At 36.2% G+C, this 21,915-nt stretch overlaps 1 protein-coding gene across 1 annotated transcript in view; it reads left to right on the top strand.

Annotated features, from left to right (window-relative positions):
* RAPGEF5 (Rap guanine nucleotide exchange factor (GEF) 5) overlaps window positions 1–21,915 on the top strand; it is a 155,243-nt gene that overhangs the window by 100,720 nt on the left and 32,608 nt on the right. The window contains exons 10-15 of the mRNA XM_012721031.1: window positions 9,109–9,187; window positions 12,403–12,547; window positions 13,934–14,031; window positions 15,657–15,687; window positions 16,570–16,648; window positions 18,877–19,026. Coding sequence (XP_012576485.1) covers window positions 9,109–9,187; window positions 12,403–12,547; window positions 13,934–14,031; window positions 15,657–15,687; window positions 16,570–16,648; window positions 18,877–19,026 — 582 coding nt within the window. The remainder of the gene's footprint in view (window positions 1–9,108; window positions 9,188–12,402; window positions 12,548–13,933; window positions 14,032–15,656; window positions 15,688–16,569; window positions 16,649–18,876; window positions 19,027–21,915) is intronic.

Genomic DNA, 21,915 nt, shown 5'->3' with positions numbered 1-21,915 from the left:
TTCTCTCACCCACATGTCTCCTCCAACTGCCTCCTCCTGTGTCTCTCAGCAATACAAGAGAGCAAACTGGGCTGCAGAAGAAAGAGCTCTCTCCTTCTCCCTGAACCCACCTTCCTTCCATAGTACATGGCTTTTCCTGGCTGCCCAGCTCCACCCTCTCCCCCAGTTCCCAATAGTGAGATCAAGGTGGCTGCATGTAAGTAGAGGTGGGAAACATCTACCTTCCCCCATTTTGGATATAATCTCTGTAAGCAAAAGGAATTTATATTAATTTCTTTACCCTAAATGCAAAAGCATATTGATCAGTGGCAGTTAGTGACTTATTTAATAGCCTGTTGATCTAAATTTTGGGCTGATAGACATAGGTGTTAACTGAAGTGATGGACAGCCACCATTTTGACATTGTAGTCGATGCTTTTGATTTAGAAGGGAGTGAATAAAAACGCAATGTGAGTAATAATTTATAATGTCTGTAATGTTTAACATGGCAAAATTTGTCTTAAAGGAAAGGAATAATTCTATGGTTTGATATTTGTTTAAAAAAATTTTGCCTTTACATTCAAGTTTTTTAAAATATAAATATGAGTAGCCATTAAAACATTATAAAAGTTCTATGAATTTGTGGACTACCTTAATTCTTCCATGTGATTGTCCGTTCTACCTTTAGAAAATTTCATTGAGCCCTCCCTGGTAACACACGGGGTTAAAGCACAGCACTGAAAGCTAGCCATAGCCCCTTCAATGCTAGTTCGATCCCCAGCCCCAGAAGTGACCAACATGGCATGGCAGACCTCTCCTGTCCTGCTCACTACTCCCCTCAGCAGTGTACTTCATTTATCTGCCTATTCTTCTCCCCACTCTGTCTCTGGTGAATCCTCTCACCGCCCCTGCACCTCTGGCCTATATCCCAGTTCTGTATGCATGAATAAATAAGTCTAAAAAAAAAAGAAATTAAATTCACTGATTTCTTATATCTAGATGTCCACTAGGAAAAAAAAAGTAGAATTTGAGTAATAAACTCAAACATGCTGGCAAGTTGATGACAGACAACTTCATAGGCGTGCCATAATAATTCAAGGTCAATAAAAAGGCCAAGGTTTTGTATCTGTGCTACTTCTTCCCTTCCAGAACCAAATTTTGTAACTGTCTTGAAGTTATAACTTCTTGTATCTACACTTTCACGAGAGCACATTACAGGCAAGACCCAAAGCTGGCACTCAGCTGAGCATGGGGATCTATACCCCTTCCAACACTAATTTGCCATAACTAGCTGGTTATTAGCCTGAATGTCTTGGTGTCATCATCCCATAAAAGAATGTAAGACTTCCCTCCTCAGGTGGCAGAGAGCATGATGTGAGTAAAGCTCTTGGTACAGTACACAATATGTGATTAATAAAGGGTAAGTGTGATGATCATTTTCAAATAGAGTAGTTGCTGTCATCCTCCCTTACCTGCTTATCCTCTGGCACATGGTAGGAATAGATGTAGTTCAAAGCAACTTTGGTCTCTCTAGGACTAAACCATGTGTGCTGGGTGGTGGTGGTACATGGAGCATGGGACATGGAAGTTTGCTTAGACTTTCACCAGAATAGAATATTCATCAGCCTGGAACCTTTAGGCTGCCTTCTGTGTTCCTTTAATAATATCACTAATCAAATTCAAAACGCCTTTGAAAGTTGAGACCTAATCATATTGCTTTGTCTTCTCCTCCAGCAAGAAAACATAGTACTCAAACCTAGTAATTAGTCTTCATTCAATGGTTGCAGCCAAACTCTGTGATCCTAAACCACAAGTCTCCCTTTTACCTGCTCTAGAAAGAAAGCAGCTGTGTCACTGAAGGAACCCCATGACTATTCTGAGAACCAGGACACACAAGCATACTTGCTGTCAGTCAAAGGTTGAAATATTTGTCCTAGAATTATTTTTAAACATAGGCAATACATAAAGCAAATTCTCTTGTGTTGGAAGTTTTCAATTCATGTAAGATCTTGTGCCAGACTGTTTAAAAAGAACTTATGTTTATTTTAAATTACTAAGTTTGTAGAGTATCTTTTTATCTTTAGTAGATGTAGCACCATACCCCGTCTTAGCTTTAAAATAGGCAGTTGATGATCCATTGCTAAACTTAGAGGAAAATAGTTTCTCTCTAATGTCCTTAGAAATACTGTTAACCAAAAAATAAAAAATAAAAAAAAGTAGAAATTTTACTTGTATGATATTCAGTGTTAATAGCTCATAATAACCTGAGGGCAAAGCAGTCAGAATGATGATGTGTAGTGCAAGTTTTTAAATAAAGCCAATAATGCAAATTTTTCTTGGTGCTTCATAGATAAAAAATATCATACCTTTCTCCTAAGTGAATTCAAATTATTTTTTTTTTGTTTGTTTCATGAAATTTTAAAATGCTAATGACAGGCACTTAGGAACACAGTTTTGTTTTGTTTTTTTTTAAAGATTTATTTAATTATGCATACAAAAGCTGGGGTCTAGGCCAGAGGTACAGGGGGAGGAGTGAGAGGATTCACCAGAGACAGAGTAGGGAGCAGAACAGACAGATCAACAAAGTACACTGCTGAGGGGAGCAGTGGGAGGGTCAGGAGAGGTCTGCCACACCAGGTGGTCACCTCCGGAGCAGGTGGGGATTGAACTCATGTGGAAGTGGCTTCAGCTTCTTAGTACTGTGCTTTAACCCGCTGTGCCACCAGGGAGGGCCCAGGAACACAATTTTTATCTTAATGCTGCAGTATATGATGTTAATCACAGGAGATGCAATAACTCAGAGAAGTTGCTTATGTTAGACTAAGTGAATTTTAGAACCAAATTTTAGATGCTTGAAGATTGGTATTGAAGACTTCATGCCCACAACAATTCCCATGTTTTCATCTATAATGTTAAATAAAATGATCCCTGCATTGATCATGGAGAAATTTTTCCTCCTGGCTCATTTTTGCTGTCACTAATCAATGAGCTGTATAGCAGCAAAAGTCTTCAAGGGAAAGCAGTGTGATAGATGGTGAGAGGTGACTATCAGAATTTCTTTAGGTTTTTAGACTAACCAAAGTATGTTTTTATCAGTTACCTTGGGGTATCTCTCTAATACATCACATACCAAACAACACATACTAAATTCATGACCTTTGAATGCTCAGTGGGGGGGAACCTCCTTCTTGACATACAACAAACTGTTCTTCTCTGTTGTTGGCTTGTATTATATTTGTGTCTCCCCATTCTATTACTCTTCTCCCATTCCCCCTTCCTTAACTCATCTTCCTCTTGCTATATTGCCCACATAGAAACACCTCCCCAGCTCCATCTCAGACTGCTGCTGTTGCTTCTCTCTATACCCAAGAATCTATGTTGTGCTCTTTATATCGTAGCTCCCATAATCATAACTCCAGCTTTCTGTAGCAAACTCTGGTCATTCATATTTTTTCTAATAGTTCAATTAAAGTAACATAAGGAATTCAAGCTCGCACTCTCTCGCTCTCTCTCTCTCCCTCCTCCTTTGCTTACATTGACTTGACCTCGTTCTCTTCTAATTCTTCAAATTTGAGGAGTCATCTCACTTAACCACCTGCTTAGTGAAATGTTCCTTGGCATTTTAGAGCCTCTCCTTCTCCCTTTATCTTGTAACATTTATGGCTGGTGCTGCTCAGTTGAAATGTTGCCATGGTTAGTGCATTTTTTGGAGCTACATGTCTCAGCTCCCTAACTAATTATGAGCATGAAATGATGGCCCACTCTTTTGCTTCCATGTCTCTCAGCCTCCAACCCCTGTAGCATCACTTAACCTACCAGAGTGACCTGCAAACATCACTTTGTCTGTGGAGAAAAAATGTTCTAGGGACATTTTTAAAGGCAGCATGTGGAATGTCACATAGCCAAGAACTTAATACTATATTCCTAAAGAAATGTGATGAATTCCAAAATCAAATTTTACAAGTTAAACTTAAACTGGCTTTTATTATTCAAAGAGTGGCCCAAATTCTGTCTGTAGTATGTTCCTGGCATTAAAGGGCTACTTTTAAAGTTGAATGTAGAAATAGCATTGCTTGAATAAACATTTCTTGTGCTACAGGTAAATGTGAAAAAATAAAATAGGAGCTCAAGATTTGGTAGTTTTAGAATATCTAAGCAATGCACTGGTGAAATTGTAAAACATATGCAGAAATTGAGTAAATCGCTGCATTTGAGGTCATTTATACTGCCTAAAATACTCTGAGAAGGTAGTTAGCATAAGTTTTAGTGGTGTAGCACTTTAATCTGTGATTCAGATATGAACTTTGCAATTTTTTAAAAATTTGTGCTTAATCAAATTACATGGTACATTTTGGCAGTACATCTTAAAAAATAATGGTAGGTTGTAACATTCTAGGACCAGTAATGGGCCTTTCAAGTAAAAGGCTTGTCTTGGCTCTGTGAAACAAAAGTGAAGTAAAATATAGTTTAGAGTGCCTTAAATTCCATTGCGTCTGATGTAGAAATACAGGTGAAACAAAACTGCTAACAGTACTTTAGGGAATATAAGTTAGCAGAGAAATGTTGAATATTCACATTACCATACTTAGATTAAATGACTACTGTAGGCAGTTGTCTGTCAAAACTCTTTTCATTTGCTTTCTCAGTAATTCACTTTAACAGATGAGTGGTTTCATTATTGCAGTGCTTTTTGCTTATGAGTCCTGAAGAATAACTGATGTAGATTTCAGTAATTGTTCCTAAGTAATTCTACACAGTACACCTATGATTTCTAGATTTCAGGACTTGCTTTTTGTTTGTTTTACTTTTGTTTTTTGTTTTGTTTTTCTCTTTTAAAAAATAAACCTGCAAGTTTAGACCTTTTGGAACATTTAGATCAGTTATTCTAATTGAATTACATTTACATAACAGTACACTATAAAAAGGATCTGTATAAAACCAATTACTAGTCCACCTTGGCACAGAACTGGGATGCTCTAAAAACACTTGTGTTTAAAATAAATAAATGGTGGGCCCTCCCTGGTGGTGCATTGGGCTAGAATGCAGCACTATAAACTGGCTGCAGCCACTTCAGTGTGAGTTTGATCCCTGGTTCCAGAGGTGACCCAGATGGCAAGGCAGACCTCTCCTGTCTCGCCTGCTGCTCCCCTCAGCAGTATACTTCATTGATCTGCCTGTTCTTATCTCCACTCTGTCTCTGGTGAAGACTCTCACTGCCCCTGCTTCTCTGGCTTATCCCCTAGTTCTATATGAATAAATACATCTTAAAAAAATAATAATAATTAAAAAGAATAAAATAAAACAGAAACTTTCTGTGCTTGATACACTTAAAATAACACTGACATGACATTTGAATTTATAAATAATAGAAAAATACATTCAACTCAAATTTAATAAAAATAGGTAATTCTTTCCTTATACCTAAATGAGTGGCCAGTGATAGGGAGAAGTCTTATTTTGGCATCCTTATAGTTAATTATAGTTAGGACTTGTAGAGTCCTTTCTAGCAAGACTTTAAACTTCGGCAGCAGATGGATATATTTTATGTCAAGTTACTTAGTTTTTGAAACTAATAATACCTGCCTTTCAGTTTTGTTATCAGCACATTACATTTATTCTGCAAGAGTACTTATATTTTAAAAGACCACTACAAGAATATTCTTTTATTTGGGGGAAGGAGGTATTCACAAAAATATACAAATATTTTTGTCAGTGATGAGCCAAGAATTAGGGATTAGATGTGGTGATTGATTTAATGAGTAGAATTTTGAAGAGAAGTTTTTGTATTTTAATACTGAGGTGTTTGCAGTTAGAATTCAAAGTGACTATATCTTTTTATTCAAAATATTAGGGTATACAGCAACTGTGAATTTGTTTAAATGAAAAATGCTTTTATACACAAAGGTGCTTTTCTGCTTAGAATCTTAAATTACTATTAATTAAGCACTATATAATATAATAGATAATTTAGTGTTTTAATGTGGATGCCAGTAGATTTGCTAGTCTTTCTAAATGACTATTGTTGGCTAATAGTCTTCAGGGTATCATTTATATGGCCATTGTGGTTCTAAAAATATCTCTAAATACCAATGGGACAGCCTTTTTAAAGCGTGGCTATTATAAAATGCACTTTTATTTGAACTGTGTCATTTTGATTATATCACTCAATTACTTACATGTGAAGCAAGAAAATAACCAATGCTGAAAAAAATAAAGCAAAGCTTATATAGAGGAAATTTTCTGAACAATTTCATATTTATATAAAGAGATACTTGAATTAGGAGTACTGGGAATCTGTACTGTTCATTAGGATTTTAACTGGAGATGTTTTTATGTTGTCTCTTTGATTTTGTTTTAATTAATATTTCTATGGCATAGAGGCAGTTAGGTAACTGCCGTTGAATATTAAATATGGTGGTAGCTTAGGGGGAAATAAGCATTTCTGGGTCAAAGCCCTTAACAGTATTATCATATGTGAGCTGATTAATTGAATTGAATGCCAAATGGTTTTGCCACCATCCATCCAGACACTTCATAGTCACTAAGTTCATTATATAAGGCTGTTCCAGAATGGAATGCCAGGTTATGTCAAAGTTAATGGTGTGGTTTTTAATCTTAGCTACTAATGCAGCAAATCTTGATTAGAGAATAGTTCCAACCTCATTAAATTAACTAAGTGTAAGAATATTCCAAAGATTCTGAAGCTGAATGTCACAGCAAGCATTTTAAATGTTGAATGTGTGAGGTTCTTTGTGCTGTCACTCAGAAGTCTCTGAATTGTTGATTCTGATCTGCAAGGGTCCACTTAAAACCCTAAAATAGATGCTAAGCTACTCTCCAGTTCTTTCAGCATGTATCTAGCATTGAATGCAAAAAAGACTCAATTTCTCATCAGATCAGAGAAGTTGAGAATTTTCATCAACCCTGTGTAGTACAGAGAAAAGTTAGCATTTATAAATATAGCTGTTGAATAAAGTGACAGTTTTCCAAGTTGTATTACAAAGTATCTTAGGACTCAGACTTTATGCCACTGTTTAACTATTTTAAAAACTGCATAAAGTATCAAATGTATATACCAAAATTTTCTTTCGGATGGTCAGTGATTAATTTGTGCTGCCAGCTGAATTAGTTTGGGGCAGATTATTATTACTATCATCATCATCATTATTACTATTATTATTATTTTGCTCTTCCATGTATGTACACATTCCATTTAGCCTCTAAGAAACTACCCATGCTCATAACCCTCCTGCCTTCCTCAGGGGCAGATAAAATTTATGCGTTTTGGTACATATATTTGGAACTTCTGATAGAAAAGTCTTAGCTCTTCCTATACATGCAGGCTACGTGAGTTCACTCACATTTAATTGTACAACTAGTCACATTCCCACAGTCTACTTGTACAGAACTAAAGTATATGCTCAGCAAGTTCCATTCTTATCTCTCCCAGAGCTTGTTTTTACCATACAGGAACAAGTTAGACCAGTGACTGTTAACATACTGCAGCTTGATACACCGTTGCAGGTTTAGGTTTAGTTTACTTTTCAGATGACAGTTGTCACATTCACTTTTTAATAAGTAATACTGTTATTTATCATAAGTAAACAGTGCTATTCTTCATAACACCTTTGGCTCACTTGAATTAAGGATATTTTGCTATTAGAAAACAGCTTTTAAAAAATTACTATTTGCAACCACTTACAGGCATGGATCAGGATGATCCTGATATTCTGCAACCAAACTAAATATAGAGATAAATTAACCCCTACAGTGATACAACACTGAGGATGTCATTTACATCTCAGAGGTGTATGTTGAGAAACACAATATCTTGCTGTTTCAAATTGATCAACTTTAAAATAAATGTTACTGATTATTTTTTAAAAATCTGCAATTTTTAGATTCTTCAACATACAGTTGTAGAGTTCTATCTCGGGCAATCATTTCTACTTACACATTTATGGTGGCAGACTTTGGCCGGTATAAAAGCTGTTGAGTATGCAAGCTCATTATTGTTGCAATTTATCACTATTTCAAATAGCTAAATACTTTATATCTTTAAAATGTAAGAGATATGGCCCTCCCTGGTGGCGCAGCGGGTTAAAGCACTGCCCTAAGAAGCTAAAAGCCACTTCCGAATGAGTTTGATCCCCACCTGCCCCGGAGGTGACCACATGGCGAGGCAGACCTCTCCTGACCCTCCCGCTGCTCCCCTCAGCAGTGTACTTCATCTATCTGCCTGTTCTGCTCCCCGCTCTGTGTGTGGTGAATCCTTTCACCGTCCCTGTACTTTTGGCCTGTACCCCAGTTCTATATGCATAAATAAATAAATCTTTAAAAAATGTAAGAGATATGAAATTAAAGCATGGTAAAAATGGATTTTAAATTAAGAAGCTTAGACAAGATAAGGAGATATTACAGAAAAATCTCTGAGTTCTGAATATATTCTTTTCTATCATTTTGGAAATTGCATTCAAGGCCAGAGTTTGTTTAGCAATTCCCATTCAAGGCAAAGAGGCAATAAAATGAACGTGGTTTTGTTAGTTGAAGGGGTAGAATAGGAATCTGGAAGAAATATGTTGTGATGCATATTTACACCTGTGTCTGTTTTTAACTGTACTCAACTCTTTCATAGCAGCAAAAAAATCTCTCACCACTTACCCAATGATTTGCGAGATATTGGAACCTCACGTGTGTCCTCTGGGTTTTATTATCCATTGTTCTTGCCCTAGAGTTGTGCAGATAACTTTAGAGAGCCTCAGCTTGCTAGAACATGCAGACTGTATTCATTGAATGACTAGAGTAGATACTTCAAAAATCCTATAAAATTTATTTCTAGAAGCATAGTATTTGTGTATTAGTTTTCCATATCACCTTCAAATAAAAATATAAATGCTGTCTTAGGATCAGTAAGATGGCAAGCATTGTAGGTTTAGAGAACTTTCTGACCAAAAACACCTCACTGCTTGAGGTATTCTCTATAAGAATATCTTTATTTCTAATAATGCTGCTAAAGTTCTGTTCAAACCCCCCCCCTTACTCCCACCACCATTTACCCTGTTTTTGTGGAGCAGCTGCCCTTCTTATTACCTTTTTGTTGACCTTGTGTTTGTTTTGTTGTCTTTGCAGAGACCCTCCTTGATGACTTCCTCCTCACATATACAGTCTTCATGACAACTGACGACTTGTGCCAGGCGCTGCTAAGGCAATATCCTTCATTACCTGTGGAACACAGCATTGGCCTCCTCTCAGACTGATGCGTCACATTAGGAATTAAGTGCCTTTCTTAATTTACTCAACCCAAGGCAGAGCATGCATATGTTAAATATTAATGTAATGATATCCAAAATAAAAGATGAAATGAGACAGAGTAGATGAGGGAACTGGAATTTCAGAGCTGCTGCTTTAGCGTTTATGAGTCCATTGTACTGTTATATTGTGTTGTCTCAAGAATTTAGACATCAAGGGGTAGGTAAACTGGTTTCCTAGGTAAACCCCAGAGTCAGGACCCCAGAGTTAACATGCAAAGTGAACTTAGTTACAAGACAGCCAGTCACTGATTGCCAGACTGATTATACAGCAAAATGTGTACATATGTGATATCCTATTTCTGGGCCAGTGTCCCAGGGAAGATGAGCCATTTCCCTGCATGGGAGGTCTACACTGCATACTGGAATCAACTCTCATCTTCTCAGAACTTTGTCACAACTTGCTTTCTTAGAATGAAGGACGTTGATTAGAAGGTTAATGATCAGTTAAAGAAGCTTTGTGATTTTATTCACTAACTAGATGAGGTGCAGCACAGAAACACTGAAAGGCCAGAGAAGTTAAGCCCAGTGATGCACACAAAGTCTCCGAGTGGGCTATGTGCCTCATAGTGTTTAAGAAGCTGCAGCAGAGGCAGTTCAATAACTGTTGACTTCAAGATTTTATTCAACCAAACTGGAAAAGATTTCATTCTAGCCTTCAAAAAAATAAATTATTTTTATTCATTTTAAAACAATACCTTTAAATTCTAAATAGGGCATAACAAACATAAAATAAACTAATAAACTAATAAGAATTAGTTTATTAAACTCATTCTGGAGCATTATTAGTTGGTTTTGAATTTGGAAGATTTCAGTGACAAATTTTTGTCACAGCTTACAAGTGGACTGTTAGCTACCATAAAATTTACTGATAATTACAAGGTTTTCAATTTCTTTCTTTAGAAGTATTTTGAAAAGCTAAGTATGAGCTAAGGAATCTTCCTCTATGACTATATATGTATATTTTTAGATACTGCCTTTTACGAAATATTATAAACCACAAACAAGAAGAAGACATTCATATTTAATTTGAGATTTTTTTTGTGTGTGTACATCTAAGTCAAGATATCTCTCATATCCCAGTACTGTCAGTTTCTAAGGGGTGGCACAAATTATTTTTTGTTGTCTTTCTGTCATTGTTTTTAAACGTTATTTATAGATTAGAGTCATTTATGTTGTGTTTGGAGATCTGAGATGGATATTTTTATTGCAGTGTAATTTAATTCATTTGCACTTTTACCATCATAAATAGCATTATTTAGCTCACAGCCCTAGATTGGCTAATGTTCAGTGCATTACATTGAAGTTATAACTCTTACCTAATGTCCTTCCTCAATTCCCTTCCCCCAACTAAATGTCCAAATCAATAGACTCTAGCATGGGCAAAATGCAAGGGAATGAATATATCCAATACTGAAAACCAGAATAATATAAATGCAAATTTAATTATGTAATATTTTTCTAATGTATTTTATAAGGAAGAAAACAAAATTAAAACAAATAAATGGCAGTAACTAAGTGGAAAAGAGTAGTGGAAGCTTCAGACACTGAAGTTGCTTTATTCTGCAGGTTCATCATGATAGAATTGTACGTGCAGTTTTAATAGAAAGCTCATATACTGACCTACAAGAAGTTGATAATATTGCTGAATTTTCCAGATTTTTTCTTTATTTTAATGAAGTATTATATTCACAAAAATTTGCATAAATGGAAATTATATAGGAGAAATCCATGTATTTTCCTTTGATATGGAAAAACTTTAGCAAATGTGTGTCTTTGCCTGAATTTATGTCACATGTGGAAATCAAAGAAATCGGCTGGCTCTAGTGTATTTTTGCAGTGAGGGAAGAAAGTGGCTGAATTATATTTTAAAATGCCCACAAAGCCTAATGTAGAATCTATTCCTACTTTACAGTTATATGTCAGTGATAAAGAATATAGAATCCTGTCCAAACAAGCCCAAAACCTACTTGTATTTGGTATCATAGCATTTCCTTTTCCTAGTTAACTTTTAATGTGTCCTAGATACTGAGAAATGATAGTTTTTCAGGACAAAACACTTAATCACTTTGGAAAATGCCAGACTTCTGTGTCATTCTTTTGACTTTAAACACATTGTCTTTAAGGCCGTTATTTTTACTTAATTTTAACAACATTAACACATAGTCAATATATGCAAGTTGAGAAATGCACATAAGTGTGAGAAAAAATATTTGTGTATTCTAAAATCTCACTAGCTTAAGAAGCCCTGGTTATCTTGTAGTATATATTTTTCCAGATAATGAAATTATTACATATAAATAAGCATCATTAATATAAATGGATCATCTCAACAACCTTTCTTCTTTCCTGTTCAACAATATACTGTAAATGTTCCATATCAGTAAATGTACTGCTGGATCCTTACTTTAATGATTACAGACTGGTCCATTAAATGGATATATAATGATTTTGGTAACTGGACACAGTGGTTGAAAACATGTAGGTTTTTTTTTTTAATATTTCAATGGAAGTAAAAATCCATTGTCCTTTATACCTACATTTGAATGTTTATTCAATCCTCGTTTTCAAGTCAATTTCTGGGAGTCATCATTTGGGTCATATCATAAATTATGCTTTAGAAATCTGCTCATTTGGGGCGACTTTAGAAGTAACTGGCTTTACAGAACACAATTTCCTGAGAAACAAAGGTTATTTGCTATAGTTCTATTCTAACTTTTATGGAAATAGTGTCCACCTAGGTAGTGAGGCCTGATTTTCTCTTGAAATGAACGGTCACCACCCTTAAAATGAACATTCCTCCTGGTGTGCCAAGACATCAGGAGGAGGGGTGTCCATGCCACCGCCCATACATTGCCACAGTGAGTGCTGTCACCCAACCTCTTTCTTCATGGCTGCCCTCCAGTGTGCGTGAATCATTTCCCTGGGTTCACTTGTGCTCTGTTGAGTGAACACCTTTTAATCTTCCTGAACATATTATTTTCTATTAAGGCTTAGATACTTGATTATTTTGGAAAATATCCTTTAGCATATTTTGTAGAAACAAGAAAAAGTGGATCTCTTCCTTTTTATTTTAATTTTCAACAATATAATATTCTTTCTTAACCATTTGTACCTATTCTGCTAAGAAGTATCAAGGCAAAGAAGAAAACTCAGATGTTCCTTGTCGGAAGCGTAAAGTCTTGCATCTTGTTTCCCAGTGGATTGCTCTGTACAAGGACTGGTTACATGAAGATGAGCATTCAAAAATGTTTCTAAAGGTAATTAATATTCCCACATAGTCTCTAATGACAGCGACTGTTTTTATTTCAGGTATATATTTCAATAATCTCATTTGTAGGTTGCAGTCATTCATATTTTTTATAAAAGAATATATAAATTTATTTTGATGTCTGAGACCTGATATTTGTATATAGAATTTTATTTTAAAAATTAAACTAATTTAAGATTATAAGTCATGGGAATTTTGATTGTAAATGAAATAAGAAAGGTAAAATTAAATGTACTTTAAAATTTGGTGATATTTAATCTTTTGACAATATATGTTTATCTAAGAAGTCCCATATACATAATATTTGGATAAAACATTTATTTAAAGATATATATGTATTGGGCCCTCCCTGGTGGCGCAACAGATAGCAGGTTAAAGCACAGCACTGCAAAGCTAAAGCCACTTTAGCATAAGTTCGATCCCTGGCCCTGGAGGTGACCCACGTGGTGTGGCAGACCTCCCCTCTCTCACCTGCTGCTCCCCTCAGCAGTGTATTTCAATTAATCTGCCTGCTCTACTCCCCGCTCTGTCTCTGGTGAAGCCTCTCACCACCCCTGCACCTCTGGTCTGTACCCCAGTTCTGTATGCATAAATAAATAAATCTTTAAAAAAAAAAGATACATATATTATGTATTGACAATATGTATTATGTAACTTTTCAGGACATGATATATAGTTTGAGAGTTTTGAGCTGTTAACTTATAAAATTGTTACTAACCTAGATTTGCATTTGAGGTTAAATAAACCGATATATTTTTCTAATATTAGTAATAGATTGAAATGTCTTCTCAATACAGATGATTCTCTGCACATAAGTTATAGTAGGATTCTTTTGGCCATCAAAACCGTAATATAGTGCAAATTAACACAAAGGAGGAATAGAATAATTCAAGAAAGGAGTTGTATTTCAGAAGAGGCAATTGCCTCAAACAAGTTTGCCATGTATGAAGAATACCACGTTGAACTCCAAATTCAGGTGTCATTCAGATGCCAAGTTCAAACCTGGTTTAACCAACTCTTGACTAATGTTATTGTCAAAACGTTTGGGTAATTTAATTCAATTTTTTATTTTCCCCAAATTATAAATATAGATATTATCTTTCTTAAAATACAGAATAAGCATGGTAGCCAGGCAGGGATTTCTAAGCTTCCAACATAGCCAGTCTGTAGCCCCTAAAAGATGTAAGGTCCCATGCCAGTTAAGTGAGGATTAGAAGGTGGAATGCCACTCAGGATCTCATTGGTACAAGGGTTGACCACCTACATTGTCCTGGATTCCTCCTAATCTTCCTGGTGGGATAACCTTTATCTGAATCTTAAGACTTACAAAATAGACAAAAAACAAACTCATCTGCCATTTTTCTTTTTCCTCCAGACCATATACAGAAATGTATTGGATGATGTATATGAATATCCAATACTTGAAAAAGAACTGAAAGAATTTCAAAAGATTCTTGGAATGCACCGACGTCAGTAAGTACTTAATTTTCCTTATTACAGCTAATGCATGAAATAGAAGCAAATGTGCTAGAAACTTGCGGGCATCTTGATACATATAGTGCATTATAAACATTTTTATTGTAAATATTTGTCTTTTAGGAAGCTCATAGCTATTTCTAATGGAATGGGAAATAAGTGGCTCCCCACAAGTCATAGAACACTTTAAAGTTCAATTTTAAGTATTCTTTGAGATTTCTTTATAAATTTAGAAAGATTATGGAAAACCATTTACTCACTGACTTTTGACATAAACAGATAGCCCCAGTGAATTTATCGTTAATCTTTCCAGTTAGCAATGTATGACCTTACTGTGATTTATCCCTATACGTTTTAGTAAATGAAAATATCAAATCATAATGCAGTTTTCAGACATAGCTACAAAGTTAATCTGAAGAAAAAAGTTATCATCTGACTTACAATGTTTCTACTTAGTAAACATGAAACATCTGTTGTCAGCTTGTTGAGAACTTCTGCTAAGATTTCAGCAGTCACAGAGGCACTATTCAGAGAAAATGATAATTTGGGCTTATCAGACTAGGAAAGAGAGAGCCTGTTACAAATTAATTGTCTGTGTAAATTAATTTTAGAAAGCAAATAATCATGTAAACTTTAGTCCTCAGTCATGAAAATCTCAATTTTTAGAAATTCAAAAATGAGATACAATTTAGGACAACATTTTAAAAGTACCTGTGGTGAGTTTGGATAGTCTTTTATTATAGTCTATGCTATAGCCTAAGACTACTCTGAAAATATGAACAAATACGTTTCAAAAAGAAAATCTTAACATAAATTAACTCCCCTCATGGAGGTTACTGTGCCCTAAGGCAGACTTTTTACCGTTGGTACACTTTAATTCATGTTTAATACATTTGTTTGCATTAAACACAGTAATGGGACCTAATATAGCCCCATGTCAAAAACTTATATAACATTGAAAGTAAGATTAAAATGAGAAAATGATATTAGGATATTATTGTTGTCACTTTGATCTAAGGTTATGAAATATCCCTAGGTTCTGGAATAAACTGTGAACCCCAAGTATTTTTCCTCTACCTTACTGTGCTAATTGAGGGGAAAGTGTTTCTGAGAACAAGATTGATGTCTTTGACTGTGGTTTTCCTAATGACACGTGAAATTGGCTGCAACGCTGATTCCTTCTGGTGGCCTCAGATGGTACCTGTCAGGGGGTAGTGATGGAGTAAGATGAGAGGGGGACCTACAGACTTCTCCCACACATGGAGACATTATGGAAAATATGCACCTTGGCTGACTTATGTAGATATCTGAATGACAATAATGCCACTTAAAATCTATCAGTGTATGAGAAAATAAAGTGAATAAATCCATTTCCTTCCTGGACTTGGGTAGAAAGCAAAACACACCTGTTGAGTAGATAGCTTCTTTTCATCCTGGTTCACCTGAAATCCAGAGCCCAGTGTCAAATGTAGTATATATAATAAACTGATGAGTGCTGTTTTAACTGTTAGAAACGCAAAACCTCTGCCCAGTGTAGAAGACTAAAAATTAGTCCTCTGTAACAATAACTGCATTATTCTGGGGTTGAGACAAAGCCTGACGTCTTGTCTTCTTGCTTTCAGCACTGTAGATGAATATTCACCACAAAAGAAGGTAAGGCAGACCCTTCTGTGGCTGAATGGGATGGGTGTTAAGTCTGGAGACTTTGTCTTGCCTCACTTAGCATTTGTTCATAGTTAAAATGAATAATCCCACAAGTAGCAAAGGGCAAGGCCAGGAAGCCTAGGGCTGCGGCTTCCCTGCTTCGCCACTGCTTCCCTGTGCTGGTGTGGCCTGGTATTCAGCCATGTGCCCTTGACTTGACGCTTTCATGCTGGGAGTCTGTGTGTTCCTAGTATCCCTAGAGTCATATAAATTTGAATTTGAAAACGCTGATGCAAAAAAAAAAAAAAATCCAGGCAAGCATCCTCACTGCTAGAGCTTAAAGATGGCATCTTTCAACACAACAGAGAGATGAATATGTTCCTTAATTAGCGTGAGAGGAGAAACACAAAATTAGACATCAGGCACAAGTTTTATAGAAGCTATGGATCAGGTGGGCGATTATGACCTATAATACATGTTTTTGTTTTAAGATTGTACTGCAACAGAAGTATGAAACCATTTAAAGTTGCTTTAAAAGTAAGGTTGACATTGGATTGGGCAAATGATGATTTTCTCAGAAAAATCTATGCATGTGTGTAATATCCAGAGGTTAAAAACATGTGGATATTTCCTAGTACATTGCAGAAAGTAACTATAAGGACCTTTTTGCCTGCTACTGGCTTTGGCCCAGGTCTGTCATATTGCTCACACTCTCCACTCTCACATGCACTAATAGAGGCAACTCCCAGTTTATTCCTCTAAGATTGCATGGGTGGATTTCATATTTTTTTTTTTAAATTGGCTACCTCTCTTGGAACACATTGTAAACAGCTGTGGTTTTCCAAAGGGCAAGAATATATTCATTCATTGTTCTTTTCTCCCTTCTCACAGAATAAAGCCCTTTTCCACCAATTCAGTCTTAAGGAGAACTGGCTCCAGCTTAGAGGAACTGTGACTGAAACAGAGGAAAGTGAGTATGGTTCCAAGGAGGGCTTGGGTGGGTGGAGTAGCAATTCATCACAGCCTTTCTCCAACACTAATGCATCAGCCTTCCTTTAACCATTTCCAGCTGTCACACCCCTCTGATAAGCACATTAACATCAAATATGATCGTTGTTTTTTTTCTTGCTTTGAGCATTACAATTTTCTTGATGAGTTAATAGTGTCAGAGGACCTAGAACATTTTCACTTGGGAAGGAAGGAAAGGAGACTACAAAAAGCTTCTCTCCATGCTGGGGGAGAGGCACCAAAGGGCCTGGAAACTCTACCTCTTTTTTCCATTGGGCCCCTTGTAGCCTCAGCCCCTTACGACTTAGTAGAAAGACCTCTAAAGCCAGTGTTCTTGGGGTCTGGGTGCGTCAAATCCCTGAGGTTTGAGAGAAGAAAATCTCGTAGGCTAATAAAAGGCAGGATGGGCTATCAAAAGTCACCCTGGGCATGGCTGTGTGGGGCAGGGCCACTTCAGTGTGTCCTCAAGCCATGCTCGTGGGTGACAAAAAGACTGGTGCCCCATCCTGAGGAAGGCTGCTATGGCAACTCAGGTCAGTACAGGGGAAATATCTTTTTAGAACTCTGTGGTGTTGATGTGCTTTTCCTTGTGAATATTTTATAATGGGACTAGAAATGATTTTCTCCTGTTTGGGTCAAGGTTGAGTCAAAGCCTAAGCAGAGCCAGGAAACAGCAATTAAAATGTTCACACTATTGTGACGTCAAGACTTTCCCTTTTATATGGCCTTTCTCCAAGTGCTGCAATTCTTAAGTGTGAACAGTTAATATTTGCTTAACATTGTGAACACTTCCACAGCAAAATACTGTTACATTACACTTGTATGGAGCTCTAGGGTGTCATCTGTAGTAAATAAAAGAGCAAATGAAATTAATTTACCTAGCTCCTTGGTTGCTGACCTTCCTTGCCCATTATAGCTTAATTTTCCAAGCTGAATTTCAGTGTTACTATTTGAAGATCCTTTGCCTCTTTTTCCTTTCGTGACTTTTTTCAGCAGGCTGCACAATCAGCCTCCTATCTAGCAGTTTTGCACCAGATATTTGCCTTGCTTAAAAGTTCCATTTTTCTAACGCAGGAAAAGAGCTTTTTTGTCTCTTACAAGTTTGTTGACAACACATAAAACAGCTATTTGTTAGATGCTGTGGCTTTTGTGACACACCCAGCCAAACCAAATTAAATGCCTCAGTGCCTTCTAGTGGCATATTTTCTTTGAGGTTTATATGTACAAACTAGTAGTTTGTTTTTTGTCTTGTTTGCATTTCCATGAAGACTTTCCTGGGCTTCTTTTTGTAGTGTCATTTAAATTGCATATGAAATTTCTCAAGTTGCTACACTTTTTTTTTTTTTGCAATACAAAAGAGAATAATAGCTTATCATCCTGTCTTTTCTGAAAAAGCTAGTGTTTTATCAGAATAACTGATATATGAAACAAATAATGTGCCAGTTATCTCCATCGCTTTAAAACAGTTCCTGCTGTCAAATCATAGGAAAATTTTTTTTCTAGGACCTGTTCACCCTGAAAATGACAGTGTCCTCATAATAATTATTGGCACTTCAGACAATAAAAAAGGATATTAAAAAGGATAAAAAAAGTGGCCTGTATTTGGAAACTCAGCTCACCACCACTTTGATCAGGGAGGTCATTCTTAAATGATTAAAAAGGCTAAACACAAGAACCATAGCAAATGACAGATTTTCAAGTAGCTTATGAGAATTCTAATAGCAAAATGGGCTATTTTGGATCGAACCATTGTAACTGTCCAGAAATGGTGTGCAAAATAGAAATATATATGTTAGGCATTTTAATCTACTGCTCTGAGGGATGACAATAACCCTTGAAGAAGGGGCTCATACACACAGCTTGTGTTCTAGAGCTCTCCCTGTGCTGTGTTCTGGTCCTCTATACACTGAACACAGTTGGAGGATACGGGTCTCTCATTACAGTGCAGGGAAGCTGCTTACTGGCCAAGCTAGTTATCAGCTTGGTTACTTTGTTAAAGCTGTGTCATTTTGTGCATTCACACATTTGTATGCACAATGTCAGGCCCCCATGTACATCCATCACTGTGTAGTTCTGGCTGTGTACATTTTAAGTTTAAGAAAACATCGAGATGGATGCCTTGATGTGGAGAAGTCTGCTCTTCATCACCACGGTTCCCCATTTATTAACAATTGTTTTTGCCTTGTCCAGTTTTTTGCCACGTGTATATAACAGAGCACTCCTATGTCAGTGTGAAGGCAAAAGTTTCCAGTACAGCTCAAGAGATCCTGAAAGTTGTGGCAGAAAAGATCCAGCATGCAGAAGAGGATCTGGCTCTGGTAGCAGTCACATTCTCTGGGGGTAAATTATTTTCTCTCGTTGAATATTAATCCTTAACTGGGTCTCCTCCAAAAGGAGTGGGGTGACATTTTTGCTGGGCAGATGTGTAGTTCAGGCCCTCTGGGTCCACCCGCAGCAGGATGACCAAGGTAACAATAAGCCGCCTCCCAAAGGTGTTTCCATGGCAACAGTTGGGTACTGCTGATACTGAATTTCCTCCCAAAGACCTGAATAGAGCGGCACACCAGTGTTTTGAAATTTATTATAAAGCTTTTCATATTTTGTACTCTAGATAAGCGTTCTATTTTCATATTTAAATTAATTGGGGAAATTGCTAAAGGATGAAATTACTTGACAAAGAAAAAAGGAACGCAGACTTGAACTGGTCATCATTGTGATGATTTAATACTTAAAGAGTACTTCCTGAAGGAAATAAAAACTGCAATACCCTGAAAACTCCTAGGCAGTGTTCCTTCAGGTGGAGGTGGGGTGTGAAACCTAATTCTAGCTTTCCCTTCTGTTGGGCTTTATTTATCCTCAGAGAATGGGTTATTGTCTGTTTTGAATAAGATCACACAGATTACAAGCTGACACTATTGATCTCTGTGACCTGAATAGACCCCTTCGCTTTCACTGGAGCCTGTCAGCTTGCAATGTCACTGGTCTCCTTTCTAGCTTACAATCTTTATTTAATATCTCATTAACCCTTGGAAAAATACAAAGAAAGTGGCTTAGAGTCAGTAGTTGAAAAATAGGAGCATTCTGTGAACTAATCAACTAGAGAGGGGGCAGGCGGTTGAGGGGGAGCAGCGAAAAGCTGTTCCTATTTACCCTGTATTATCACTCTAGAGTCAAGAGAACAATGTCAGAATACACTGGACATTCAAATATCATGTGACAGAATATTCCTTCTATTACTTGTTACTAAGAAGCAGATATAATAGCCCCCAAGCTAGTGAATAATATGTGCAAAAAGATACAACCCACTCCATAAGTCTTACAAATGAAAGCCTCTCCTCCCTCTCCCAGGGCTCAATTAACTCTGTATCCATCAAAACATCATCTAGGAAAAAAAGGTAAAACATTGAGAAACATGTGGACTACATTGATTTTAACCAGGGAATAGTTGGATTTTTAATAGCATTGTGTAGGTAATCCAGATTATAAGCATATATTATACTTAATTTTAGGTGACAAAAAATATTAAATGTGTCTGAACAATATCAAGCTTCATCAAGCCATCATTAACCTCTCGCGATGGCACCATTATGGGGAGTAATCATTGAGTGTCTGCTCAGACAGACAGTGCTAGAGAAGGAAGGACCCTGGTGAACTTGGTAACACAGCTGAGATCCGTGTCCCTGGGAGAATCAGCCCAGGGCTGCACATGAACTTGCAAATTAATGAGGAGCCCTTTTACTAGCCAACATGGAATTGATGGCTGTGAAATACCATTTTTACACTCTATTAGATTCATCAGGGCAATGGTTCCAGTGTGTGTAGACTCATTGCTAATCATCGTAGGAAATATCATTTTATCTCAAATTATCCCACGGATTTGGAAACATGCCATCACTTTCTATCAATTAGTACTTTTGTTTGTGGAGAGCATTTCTCTCTGCAGCTTGATATCCTCCAAACAGTAAATTTTTATGAAGAAAAAAAAAGGTTTAATATATTCCATGCTCTAGTTACATAATTTTTCAGTTACTAATGTTTTAAATGCTATTTCAAAATAAAAAGACATTTACATCTACTGTTATTTCCTGTTTGTACAAACAAGTTTAAAAATGTTGACAGGTTAAGGGTTTCCTGGATTTTTCTAAAAGGAATAGTATGGTCTCATATAGCTTTCAGTAGGTTTCTAGTTATTTTGACCTCAAAGCAAGTATGTATATTTAGTAATAACAATGACCCAATTATTCAAAGCGCAAAATTCTGTCAGCTCTAGTCTTACATAGTACAGTGACAAACTTGAAAATAACAAAAAATTTGCTTAGCAAATAAAAAATTGTTGTCACATGATAATGTCATTATATTCTGTAGCAAGTAGAAAACAGCTTTTATAAATTCAGATTTAAGGTATACATGGGTACACAGAAGGTTGCAAGAAACTAGCTTCACAAAGAGGGAAGAAGTGGCAGAACTTCAGAGCCCAGCTGTAGGGGACCATTTACTACACATGTCAATAGCCCGCATGACAGTACTATCGATCTCTATAATGTCAGGCCTTAAAGAATATATTAGATTATCATTTGTCTATTAAGCAAGTTCTAAATTCTGTATTAAGCAGAAATGTTCAAAACAAAATTTAGCATTTAAACTGATTAAGTTATCTAGAAAAGATTTGTGGGGGTTTGTATTCCCAATCAAGCTGATTAACTCAATGGCTATCCTCAGAGATGCTGATTATAGTAAAATGTAATAAACTAGAGTATGTGCTTTAGTTGATTCCTGTATGCTTTTTGTAGTTGGGAAGGAGACATTTTTCTATGAAGGAAGCTATTGTGTAAGAGTTCAAACTCTAGTAGGAAAAAAAAAAGTGGTTGAAGAATAGGAACAATTTGCAATAAAAGGAAATAAAATAGAAAAATATATAAATATAGTATCACTAGTCATCAAGAAATATAGTTTAAGGGTATATTTTTGGTTTTAGAAAAATAATGATTAGTGTTGTATAGTGTACAAGTTTTAGTCCTACTTTTAGGTGTTTGTTGGTTTATTTTCTAAAAAACAAGAATTGGAAAGCAACTTGATAGTTACATCAAAAACTTTGAAATTACTTGTTCCCTTTGACCCAGTAATTCCACTCTTAGAAATGAGTCTTAAGAAAGTCATTTATAAGCAACCAAAGATAAAAGCATAAGGATGTTGACTTCAAAAATACATACTATGACTGCTCTTTTAATA

This window comes from Condylura cristata, unplaced genomic scaffold, assembly GCF_000260355.1.
Source record: "Condylura cristata isolate star-nosed mole 26May11 unplaced genomic scaffold, ConCri1.0 scaffold00005, whole genome shotgun sequence".
Classification (NCBI taxonomy): Eukaryota; Metazoa; Chordata; class Mammalia; order Eulipotyphla; family Talpidae; genus Condylura; species Condylura cristata.
This window is presented reverse-complemented; position numbering and strand designations above follow the sequence as displayed.